This window comes from Podarcis tiliguerta (assembly GCF_965153285.1).
Source record: "Podarcis tiliguerta genome assembly, chromosome: 17".
Taxonomy (NCBI): Eukaryota; Metazoa; Chordata; class Lepidosauria; order Squamata; family Lacertidae; genus Podarcis; species Podarcis tiliguerta.
The window spans coordinates 36,623,202-36,635,426 of NC_139550.1; the positions used below are offsets into that span (position 1 = coordinate 36,623,202).

Sequence of the window (12,225 nt, forward strand, 5' to 3'; positions counted from 1 at the left end):
CACTGGGTGCAATGGTGCGCCAGATTGCCAAAGTCTTTCCCCCCCAGATCCTTTCAAACCCTTTTATTAAACAACAACAACTGATGAGCGTAGAAAGCTGAATAGGTGCAAATTAAATGCACTTAAATCGCAGGATTGCTGTACTTTATACCAAAAGTGACTGGCCGATTTGCAAGCTATGCTCCCGAGTTTTGCTTTTGTGTTTATTGTTCTTCTGCGGAAAAGCCCCAACCCTCCACACATTGGGTCTATTTCCCTCTAATATTCATAATCGCCTATTGCTCCCCGCCACCTCTTCTCCAACGCTGCTACAGCTAAGGCTGGTGGATTCCGAAAGATCCCCCCACGTGGGCCGGCCGCTCCCTGGGATCCACCCTCGGCGCCCCTGGGGGGAGGAGGGGGAGGCGGCGACGATGGAAGGAGCGGCGGCGGCCGGAGGGAGCGCTGTGTCCCGGCCAGGCCTCGCCTTGTATCCGGCGGTAAAGAAGCGGCGTTGCGCCCGCGGAGGAGGGGGCGGGCTGGGCTCTCGGACGCCTGGGTCCCTTGGAGGGAGGCTTCGCGGTCCTTGTTTTGAAGAGGGGCGGGCATTCCTGCTCGGGGCCTCCTTTCCGGGGGGGGGCAGTAGTTTCCCGGACCAGGTTGTGGGGGAGAGCAGCGGCCGGATCGCGGGGCGAGAGCGAGGGGAGGGGGGGATCAGGCCCCCGGCTGCCCCGGTGCGGCCTCATCCTGCCTGGAGGAAGCTCCGCTGGGCGCCGGGGGACTTTCTCCTGCGTAAAGGCGCCTCTGGCAAGCGCCTTTCCGGAAAGAGGCAGGAGGGGCAAAGGCGCTTGAAATGGGTTTCCCCGCTTGCAGATCGAAAGGTGAGTTCAGCTCTTGCCCAAATACCCGCCTTTGAGGTGCCAGAAGCGCAAAAGCCTCGCCCAGTCCTGCAACTGAAACCCGGATGTACGATGTAAAAATAAAATAGAAACAGGTCCTGTGTTGTAGGTTCAGATGAGAAGGGCGATTAGGATCCGGAAGGTTGAGCACTCTTGCTGGGAGGGGGGGGGAAGGGCCCTGCTCACATGCCAGCGTGTTGCTGAAGGGACTCTAAGCGCAGACCCACAACATGCATTTGAATGAATTGCACGTGTGCCAAGTTGCATTTCTGAATGGGACACGGGTGGCGCTGTGGGTTAAACCACAGAGCCTAGGGCTTGCCAATCAGAAGGTCGGCGGTTCTCCTGGCAACCTAGCAGTTCAAAAGCATGTCAAAGTGCAAGTAGATAAATAGGTACCGCTCTGGCGGGAAGGTAGACGGCGTTTCCGTGCGCTGCTCTGGTTCGCCAGAAGTGGCTTAGTCCTGCTGGCCACATGACCCGGAAGCCGTACGCCGACTCCCTCGGCCAACAAAGTGAGATGAGCGCCGCAACCCCAGAGTCGGTCACGACTGGACCTAATGGTCAGGGGTCCCTTTACCTTTACCTAAGTTGCATTTCTAGAGCTGCTGGAAAATCAAGGTGATGGGTTGCTAGGGTTTCACCTGCAAAGTATTATGGGCACTTTGTAGTTTTGTGAGGGGTAAGCTACAGTGCCCAGGATTCTTTGTGAGGAGAGAAATGGGGATAAGTTGCCCTTTAATGCAAATAGGACAGAATGGTGACTGAGAGGGGGAAGGGAAAGAGGTAGGAAGGCCTTGAATTAAATCCACATGCCCTGGGCCCCCTCCTGTTCTAGTTATAACACATCTTCCCCTGCTTCCCTGATGCAGCCCCCCCCCCTCTGAAAAAGAGTAGGCAAAAGAGGTCGGCACAAAAGTGGCCCCCCTCTGCCCTCCACCCTGCAATTTGAACATTGGTCTTGAGTTTTCTCCCATCCACAGTCATGGAGAAGCAGGGATTCTAATCCGTGTCAGATCTCCTCAGTCAAAAACCAGGGACTAGAAGCTCTCCCAGAAATATTAAACATAGAATACAAAAGTGGCCTTGAATAAGAGAGAGTGTCTCTTGTTGGAAAGGTATGCTGTGTGTGCCTGGGGGTGGGGCGGGATTTTCTTGTACGTTTTATGCTCCTTATCACTACCCCCGACATCAGTGAGCTGAGGATCCCTTTCCCATCATCATCATTGGCCCAGATTGCGCTGGGCTCCCTGGCCCCTGACCCCGAGCCCCGCAAAGAAGGGATCAGCAAGGAACTGGACGTGACGGAGGACATCTTGCATGTGTGAGTACTGGCCAGGCGCCCCCTTCTGCAAGAGGCAAGGTGTGGTGGCAGTCGGGGCAGAGGGTGGGCTCTGAGTCCCGGGTGCAGCCTGCCGGAAGGTCTCCTGCACAAGCTGCAGGAGGATGAGAGACAAGGTGGCGCCGCAATGGATGGCATGCTGGACTTGAGCCAGGGTTTAAACAACAATAGTTTTAATATTTGTATCCCGCCCATCTGACCAGGTTGCCCCAGCCACTCTGGGCAGCTTCCAATAGATATAAAAATATAAAACATTTAAAACTTCCCTATACAGGGCTGCTTTTAGATGCGGGTGGCGCTGTGGGTAAAAGCCTCAGCGCCTAGGGCTTGCCGATCGAAAGGTCGGCGGTTCAAATCCCCGCGGCGGGGTGCGCTCCCGTTGCTCGGTCCCAGCGCCTGCCAACCTAGCAGTTCGAAAGCACCCCCGGGTGCAAGTAGATAAATAGGGACCGCTTACTAGCGGGAAGGTAAACGGCGTTTCCGTGTGCGGCTCTGGCTCGCCAGAGCAGCGATGCCACGCTGGCCACGTGACCCGGAAGTGTCTTCGGACAGCGCTGGCCCTCGGCCTCTTGAGTGAGATGGGCGCACAACCCTAGAGTCTGTCAAGACTGGCCCGTACGGGCAGGGGTACCTTTACCTTTAAAAGTTCTATATTTATCTTCTTGACATCTGATGGGAGGACGTTCCACATTTCTCACCTCATTTATCACAGGAGGGAACTGCCAGAAGGCCCTTGGAGCTGAACCCTTTTGAATGAGTCTGTTTCTTGGCCTGACCTACCCTGCAGGGCTGTTTTGAGCATAACATGGAGTAAGAGTGGGGTGCAAGTAAAAGAAAGTAGTGTGCTGAGCAAGACCTGCATTTAGATCCTTGTGCTTCTGCACAGAGGACAACTTCCTGGGGACGTGGGAATCTGCCTATCATCCATTTAGCACAGGATCATCTGCAGTTTTTCAGGGGGACAGACAGCGTAGCTCCCAGACCTACCAGGGATTGACCATCTGCATGCAAAGTGGCTGCTCTCCCACTGAGCTGGGGTCCTTCCCCAAGGGGGGTGGGGTTGTGCCCACTGCTAGTGAATGAAAGTTGGTGGGATGCCCTTGTCATCATCCCTTGCCTGCAGAGATGAAGACTTCTGCACCCCAACCTTCTGTTTTAGCTGACTTAGCTGCCAGAATCATTCATCTCTCACAGCACTCCGATAACATGATGCTCATCCCTCGGATGTATCACAAACACCTTGCTCTTGCCTTCAGAGCCCTTTGTGGTCATGCTCTCCCATCCTTAGGACAGCATTCCTGTATCCCGATACATCTCTGCCTGTGATCTTTGCTCCTCAACCTCTAGACGTCTCCTGTTCCCCAAAACAACACTGCCTTTTCCTCCCTGTGCCCCATATGCCTGGTACCCCCTCTCAGAACCCCTCTGTGCATCCTCCTCGCTTATTTCCTTCAAGCCCTCCCTCCCATCACCTTTCCCATGAAGCCCTTGGAGCAGGGACACTGCAGCAGCCAGGCCTCTAACTAAACCAGAGCACTTGTCAGTCGAATCATCGCCTCCTTCGCCTGCCCCCACGTCCCTCTCCTTCCTCTGTTGTGCCAAATTTTAAACTGTCAGGGCAGAGATCTATCCCCTCGTATTTTCTGTAAAGTGCTATACAAGCTGATGATACTATATGGAGGAGGAGGAGGATAATAAGAATAATTCCTCCCTTCCTCTGTTGTGTACTTTGCATTCAGGTAGTGCTATAATAATAATTAAGTGAAACAGTATATTTTCTGGCATCCAAATGTATTGGACCAGGTGCCCAGCGTCTGCCAAGAGTAAAAGGGAAGCTCAAGGACTGGAATAGAATGGGGATATTGGCAGAAGGAGTGGCAGGTTCATTGGACTGTTAAGTGTAGTGCAAGTGTTGATGTTTTATGTTCCAGTCTGCACAATATATATATATATTATTTTTTTGCAGTCGATGGAGAGCAGATGAAGCCCGGATTCTGCGTGTGTCCATCAGCTCCTTCCTGAAGCATCTCTGCTTGGTGGTGGAAACTATGGACCTGTTTGGGCCTCCTGTGGCTTGATAGATGGTTGCAACAGGAAGCTTCCCAATAATCTTGGCTGGACTCTAGACTTGCCCATGGACTACTGATGTCAGAGGAGGCGCTGAACATGCCATCCTTAGAGCCAAGATGTTGCTTTGTGATCTGGAGCCAGCGGAGAACTCTTTGGTCTCGGATACTCTTGGACATTGATAGATTTTGGGTGCTGAGAAGCAGGCAAGCCTGGGACTGCCTTGATATAAGACAAAGTACATAGAATCTGGTCCTCTAATAAACTATCCAGTGTACTTTACATTTTAGTCTGCTTGTGTTAACTGATTAAATATATTTGAGCCGGCTCACCATATTGATTAATCTATTACACAAACACCAGCAAAATCTTAATCATAGTGTTTCTCCAGGTGTTGCTGGACTCCAGTTCCCTTCAGCCCCATCCAGCGTGGCTGAGGGTCAGGGCTAATGGGAGTTGTAGTCCCTGCAGCACCTGGAGAGAGACAGGTTCCCCATCCCTGTTGCTGCGTCTCTCTGTCTCTCTTGCCACCAGGGGGAAAGCAGCTAATAGCTGGCAGTGAGGAAGAGGAGCCAAAACGGATGGTGTGGCCTTGAAGTCCTTTTTATATAGCAAGATTTGCCTTTTTTTCTTTCTTTCTGGCAGGGTTCCTACTTTTAAACGGCAAGCAAAACATCCCCACCTCGGTCACCACCTTTGCATTCTGGTGAAATCTTCACCTGTTGGATTTCTGTTTGGCATTTGTTGTACGTTACACTTGTAGCTTGCAGCTCCCTCTTGAAGGCACACGTGCTGCAACCTGGGTTTGTGCTTGGGTAAAAAGACCCAAGAGCGCTTCTTGCCAGCCATTGCTGTTCCTGAACCAGGAAAGTGTTGCCCCTGTTATCCATGCTCTGGTAACCTCCAGAGTGGGATTACTGCCATGCGCTGTAAGTGGGGCGATCCTTGAAGACCATTTCAGAAATGACGAGTGCAGAAAAATGTATTTAGTTTTGTAGTTTGCTTTCAAGGCTGGTACACACACAAATATTCATCACCAGATCACTGCAACGCCCAGCAATCAGTTTCACCTGTGAATGGACACCACAGACTGGACATGTTGTGTGAATAGGCCTGCCAAGAAGAGGAAACAAAAATAATTGGTTACTTGTCTCTCCATTGCTCCAATGGTTTGTAAAGCCCCAACCTGGTAGGGAAAAAATGGTGCAAAAACATTTGTGTACCATTTTGGCAAAATAAATAAACAAATAAATCCTGAAATCATTATAATTGGTTATAAACTAAACAGGGATCCGTGGCTTGCATTCTTTGGTTCTTGCAGGGGGGGGATCTGAACCCCAATATCTTTGACCATCTTTGACCATGGTCTCTTTTGACAGTCACTGCCAGAATGGAAATAGCTGTCAGGTGGGAAATGGGGGGAGGCCCTCACTTCACGATCTTGGTTTTACCCAGGTATGGGACATGGCACAATCTGGGAGTTTGAATCAACACAGCAGCGTGGTGATAAATGGGCAGGGTAAGAAGGATAAATTTCTAAATACATGGTAATTGTTCATTGATTATATCAACAAATTGGCACTGTCATTATGACCAGCTGCCCCGGGTGTAGCCAGGATTTCTTTTTTTGGGGGGGGGGGGAATTAGGGTTGCCATATTTTGAAGAGCAAAAATGAGGATGCCATGAAAATTCTCATTTTAAATACTCCTACTATATGTAGGCTATAGAAGTTGTGATATATTCCTGGGGGGGTGGGCAGGAGAAGTGAAGACAAGGGGAAAGCAAGTCTTCAATCACCAGTCATGCCTTGGAATTATCCAGAAAGTATAGCCAGAGACATTATGGCAAATTTTTAAAAAGTTACCCCTGAAAAAGAGGATGTGTCCAGGAAAAAGAAGACACACGGCAACCGGGGGAGGGGCAGAACTGAGGTACCTGTGACACAATTGGTCAATTAAGTATTTTTATTTACAGTGGTACCTCGGATTACAGACGCTTCAGGTTACAGACTCCACTAACCCAGAAATAGTACTTCGGGTTAAGAACTTTGCTTTAGGATGAGAACAGAAATTGTGCTCCGGCGGCGTGGCAGCAGCAGGAGGCCCCATTAGCTAAAGTGGTGCTTCAGGTTAAGAACAGTTTCAGGTTAAGAACAGACCTCCGGAACAAATTAAGTTCTTAACCTGAGGTACCACTGTACTTGATTGGGGGGCAGTTCCCCCCCGAACCCCCGGCCACACTACCTGCAACCAGGGGCGGAGGAAGGGGGTGCGATAGGTGTGGGGCCGCCCCAGGTGTCCCCACTGAGGGGGGTGACAAAATGCCGGGCGGCACTCACCACGGGGTCTGCAGTGGGCCCAAGGCTCTGCGCTGCCCAAACGGTCTGCCCACTGCCCCCCCCCCAGCTGAAGGGTGACTGAGTGGGAGGAGGCAGGCAGACTCTGGAGGCCCCACGGTGCGCCCTGCCCCATGGATGCCTCGCCCTGCCCCATAAGCAGCTTGCACCCCAGGCGCCCAAATGGCTTCTGTTATGTACTGATGTTCTCCCCCTGGGCCAACAGGGGGATACTGTAGATAGTTTTCACTCAGGTCCACGTCAGTTATTTTAGGCGGGAAACCCTGGGTTGTTGTTGATACAATGTTGACAGCCAGCTCCTATAAAAGCAGGCCGGCTGAGCTGTTTGCTGTTCAGTTCTGTCCAGCTACAATAAAGAGCTGCTCTCGAGAAATCACTGTGTCATCTACTATGTTCGCCCACAACTTAACACTGGCGACGAGGATGGGATCGATGGACATCAGAGCACAGCCAGATGCAGCCACCCTCTGAGCAGAGCTGAATCACTGAGCTGAATCACTGAGCGAAATCACTGAACAGAACCAATTCAGAGCTGACTGTTCTGGCTAGAGCTCGGTGTTCCATCCATCGCCCTTCACGCCGGCATCGGAACCATGGCTTCACTTGTGCCTCTACCGCCATTTGCGCCAGCCTCTGAATCATGGGACTCCTACCTCGCTCGGTTCGACTGCTACCTCCAAGCCAACGAGCTGACGCAAGTATCACAGGAGCGTAAGCGGGGCCTATTCCTCAGCCTCTGTGGGCCTGAGGTGTTTGAGATGGCCCGAGCATTGGTTGCGCCTGAAGCAGTCCAGGCAACACCGTGGGACACGATCCAAGAGAAGCTCCGCAACCACTATGCACCAAAGCCGTCCAAGATTGCTGCCCGCCATGCGTTCTACCACCGGAACCAGGCAGAGGGGGAGTCAATCAACAACTACACCACCGCCCTGCGACAGGCTGCAATGCACTGCGAGTTCCGAGACTTAGACGATGCCCTGATGGATCGAATCGTCTGCGGGGTCCGGGACATCCATCTGCAACGGCGTCTCCTCGCCAAGCCAGACCTCACGCTACAGAAAGCCATTGAGGAGGCTGTGGCCTCAGAAGCTGCTGAACGCTCCGCCCAGGAGATCCGCAAGTCCAGCAGCCCGCGTCTTGCTAGGAAGCCAGTTCCAGTGCATCACGAAGAGGCCAGCAGTGATGAGGCATCCTCCAGTGAAGACGATGACGTGCACCAGACAAAGCGGGAGCGCAGGAAGTTCCAACAGAAGTCCAAGGGCCAACCGGAATGTGCCGGCTGCGGAGGCAACCATTCCCGTGCCAAGTGTCGATTCAGAGACGCCATCTGTAGGAAGTGTTCCAGAAGGGGCCACATCGCTAAGGTCTGCCGATCGGCTCCATCTGACACCCCCCCTTCACCAACTCGCAAGTCCAAGTCTTCACTCCAGTCTGCCAAGGAAAGCTGTTTCGCTCTCACCAACTGCCGCTGCCCGTCTGGAACCACGATTGGCCAAACCTACTCGCCTACGCGACGCAAGCTGAACGTCACGGTGCTCATTGAAGGAGCTCCATGTGACATGGAGATCGACACCGGGTCTGCCCTGTCCATCGTGTCTTGGAGCACCATCAAAAGACTGGTACCCAGAGTGTCCAAAAGGCAACTTGACTCTCACCGTGTACACCTGAGAGACTACCAGGGAAACGACATTCCCGTGGTAGGCGTTGGCCGGTTCCAGATCGCATTCAAGGATTTTTCGGGCCTGCTCCGGTTGGTGGTGGTCGAAGGCCAGCGGCCAAGCCTCCTAGGGCTAGACTGGTTTGATGCCTGGAAGTCACCGGCATCAACTGCATCTCTAACGCAGAGACTGAGGGTCTGATCAAAGACTTTGCCGAGGTTTTTGACGGCACTTTGGGGCAATATACAGGTATGCCCATCTCCTTTAGCCTTGATCCACAAGTCGCCCCCATCAAGCTAAAGCCACGCCGGGTTCCCTTTGCTCTCAAGGCTAAGGTGGACGAACAACTGGACAAGCTGATCGCCCAAGGAGTTTTGGAGCCGGTTGACCACGCCAAGTGGGAAACCCCCATCGTCACGCCTGTCAAGCCAGACGGGTCGGTGAGAATCTGCGCTGACTACAAGTGCACGATCAACAAGGCACTTCAGCAGCACGCTTATCCGGTTCCTGTTGTCCAACACCTGCTGCATTCCCTGGGTGAAGGTAAGGTCTTCGCTAAGCTGGACCTTGCCCAAGCCTATCAACAACTGCCTGTCGATGATGCCACTGCTGAAGCCCAGACGATTGTCACCCACCGAGGGGCATTCCGTTGCCGCCGGTTGCAGTTCGGGGTGAGTGTGGCTCCTGGCATCTTCCAAAGCCTTATGGAGCGTCTCCTGCAAGGGCTTCCGGGCGTGGTACCATATTTTGATGACGTCTTGGTGTCCGCAGACTCACACCAGCAGCTGTTCGAGCGCCTCCGTGCCGTGCTGACCAGGTTCCAGGAGGCTGGGCTCAAGGTAAAGAGGGAGAAGTGCCAGATCGCCGTTCCACAGGTGGAGTTCCTGGGCTATCTTATCGACGCCTCCGGACTTCACCCAACCACATCCAAGATCCGTGCTATCCAGCAGGCCCCCATCCCAAAGAACAAGACGGAGTTGCAGGCGTTCCTGGGGCTGCTGAACTTTTATAACATGTTCCTGCCCCACAAAGCCACGGTGGCTGAGCCTCTTCACCGACTCCTCAGCACAAAGACGCCTTGGTCCTGGGGTCATCGGGAGATGGCGGCCTTCAACGCAGTCAAGGCTCTCCTTTCATCGGACAGTGTGCTGGTACAGTACAGTGAATCCAGGCCGCTGGTCCTTGCCTGCGATGCCTCACCTTTTGGCATCGGCGCTGTCCTTAGTCACCGTTTTCCAGACGGAAGAGAAGCACCGCTCGCCTACTTTTCCAGGACGCTATCTCAGACGGAACGGAATTACAGCCAGCTCGACAAGGAGGCACTGGCACTTGTGGCTGGAGTGAAGAGGTTCCATGAATACCTCTATGGCAGGACTTTTGACCTCATCACTGACCACAAGCCGCTCCTGGGCCTCCTCGCCGGTGATCGTCCAACTCCACCGGTCCTCTCGCCGCGCATGCTGCGATGGACTGTTTTCCTGGCTGCCTACCACTACCGGCTCGTCCATCGCCCGGGGAAATCGATGGGCCATGCTGATGCCCTCAGCCGTTGCCCTCTTCCAGCATTTGTGGAAGACCCGGCTCCAGCTTCATCGCTCCTCCTGATTGAGGATCTTCCGGAAGCGCCTGTATCGGCTGCCACTGTGGCCTCCGCATCTGCCCAGGATCGCACCATCAGCCGTGTGCTCAACTGGGTGTGGAGGGGGTGGCCACAAGGGCCTTTTGCATCGGAGTTCCAGCCCTTCACAACCAGACAACATGAACTCTCGGCTCATCACGGCTGTCTGCTGTGGGGAGACCGCGTCGTGATTCCCCAAAGACTCCGTCAACGCGTCCTGGAGGCTCTGCACGTTGGCCACCCGGGAATTGTCAAAATGAAGGCGTTGGCTCGGTGTTACGTCTGGTGGCCTAACATGGACGATGCCATCACTGCCTGGGTGTCCGCCTGTCAAGCGTGCCAAGAATCAAGGCCTGCACCACCGGCAGCTAAGGGACACACCTGGGAGACGCCAAAGACACCCTGGTCGAGGGTGCACATCGATCTGGCTGGCCCCTTTCACGGCCGGACCTTTATGGTAGTGGTAGACGCCTATTCCAAATGGCTGGAGGTGGCCCTGATGCCCTCCACCACTACCGAGGCCGTCATCCGGGTGCTGCGAGGACTCTTTGCGATGCATGGGTGTCCTGATGTCCTTGTCTCCGACAACGGACCGCAGTTCACGTCAGGCACTTTTGAGCGGTATCTTTTGGGACTGGGCATCCGCCATGCCCTAACGGCACCATTTCATCCATCCAGCAACGGGCAAGCGGAGAGAATGGTGCGCTCGGCAAAAGAGGCACTGGCGCGCCTGGACCGGGGAGACTGGCACGAGTGGGTCGCCGAATACTTGTTCGTGCAACACATCACCCCTCATGCGGCCACAGGGCGGAGTCCTGCTGAACTGCTTATGGGCCGCCGCCTCAGGTCACCGCTTGACCGGCTGCACCCGGACTTTGCCGTGGCTGAACCCCCAGGCTGTGCCAACGCGCCATGGTCTTTTGTTCCAGGAAACCAGGTCTTTGCCCGGAACTATGTGGGGGACATTCCTTGGGTGCCAGCCACAGTGTGGGAGTCACTGGACCTCGCTCGTACCAGGTGGCACTCAAAGACGGACGCTTGTGGCGCCGGCACATAGACCAGCTTAGGCGCAGGGTTGGGGACTTGGACACTACCGTGGTGCCCCCAACTGCACTCGTGGCTCCAGAAGAGAAACTTACAGATGGCGAGGCTCCACCTACACCTCCCTCGCAAACTGCCAGCGTGGAGCCGAACCAAGCCGCTTCAGAGGGTCTGCCAGACTTACCACAGACTCAGACCACTCCACTTGCGGAGGCTCCATCCACAGCAGTGGATCCAGGGGATTTGGGTTCAACGCCACCTAGGGTCGCACCACAGCCTCAGCAAGAATTGGGTGGCCCTCCGGACTTGGCTACCAGTCCCCGGCGGTCTGGCAGAGTTTCCAAGAGCCCAACTTATTTAAAGGACTATGTTGTTGGACATGTATCACTGTTGGTTTAAGTATGGGAAATGTAACCGATATGCTTTTTGTGCCTAATTGAACCATTACGTGTAGTGCTGTATATAAGGAAACCATTACGATTGTAACTAACGCCTTATCTCGGTGGGGAGGGGTGTTATGTACTGATGTTCTCCCCCTGGCCAACAGGGGGATACTGTAGATAGTTTTCACTCAGGTCCACGTCAGTTATTTTAGGCGGGAAACCCTGGGTTGTTGTTGATACAATGTTGACAGCCAGCTCCTATAAAAGCAGGCCGGCTGAGCTGTTTGCTGTTCAGTTCTGTCCAGCTACAATAAAGAGCTGCTCTGGAGAAATCACTGTGTCATCTACTATGTTCGCCCACAACTTAACAGCTTCCTCCGCTGCTGACTTTCCCTGGCAATAATACTGGTTTTAGCCCTCTCACTGGTCAGAGCAGAAGTTGTTGTTTACAACTTTAAAGCGATAGGCTATCCATTTCGGGGGCCCTGGGGCCCCTCCCACAAGGAGAACCACCAAAAAAGCACACTGTGGAGGAGAGTTTCCTGCCTGTCACTCAAAGAAGAATTCAAACTCAGGCTGCAGTGTCTACCAAAATCTTTAATGTTCAGATCAGTGCGATACTTGGGAAAAATGTCATTAAAAGGCACAGCAGGTTCTACACATAGCCAAGCAAACAAAGACATTGATCCAGCAATGACACATACCCTGGCTTAGGAGCTAACTCCTCTTAAGCCCCCCAAAAATATTTAAGGGGGCTGGAAAACCCTCCCCCCCCCAGTTGATGGCCATTGCCATTTAATTGTGTGTGCCGTGTCCTGTGACTATGTAGGGCAGGGCTTATTGCCCCCCGCCCCCCATATATTATTCAAGTTGGCCCCCCA

At 53.6% G+C, this 12,225-nt stretch overlaps 1 protein-coding gene across 1 annotated transcript; it reads left to right on the forward strand.

Annotated features, from left to right (window-relative positions):
• The first annotated feature begins 280 nt into the window (after positions 1–280).
• Positions 281–4,569, forward strand: LAGE3 (L antigen family member 3). Its single transcript, XM_083420768.1, has 3 exons — positions 281–469; positions 2,074–2,202; positions 4,187–4,569. The coding sequence occupies exons 1-3, from the start codon at positions 414–416 to the stop codon at positions 4,296–4,298; spliced, it is 297 nt and encodes a 98-aa protein (XP_083276894.1). The 5' UTR covers positions 281–413; the 3' UTR covers positions 4,299–4,569.
• Positions 4,570–12,225: the final 7,656 nt, after the last annotated feature.

Coding starts and splice junctions, on each gene's coding strand:
- LAGE3 (XM_083420768.1), top strand. CDS start 414: ATGGAAGGAGCGGCGGCGGCCGGAGGGAGCGCTGTGTCCCGGCCAGGC. Junction 470..2,073: donor TCCCGGCCAGGCCTCGCCTT/GTATCCGGCGGT, acceptor CCCCGACATCAG/TGAGCTGAGGATCCCTTTCC. Junction 2,203..4,186: donor ACGGAGGACATCTTGCATGT/GTGAGTACTGGC, acceptor ATTTTTTTGCAG/TCGATGGAGAGCAGATGAAG.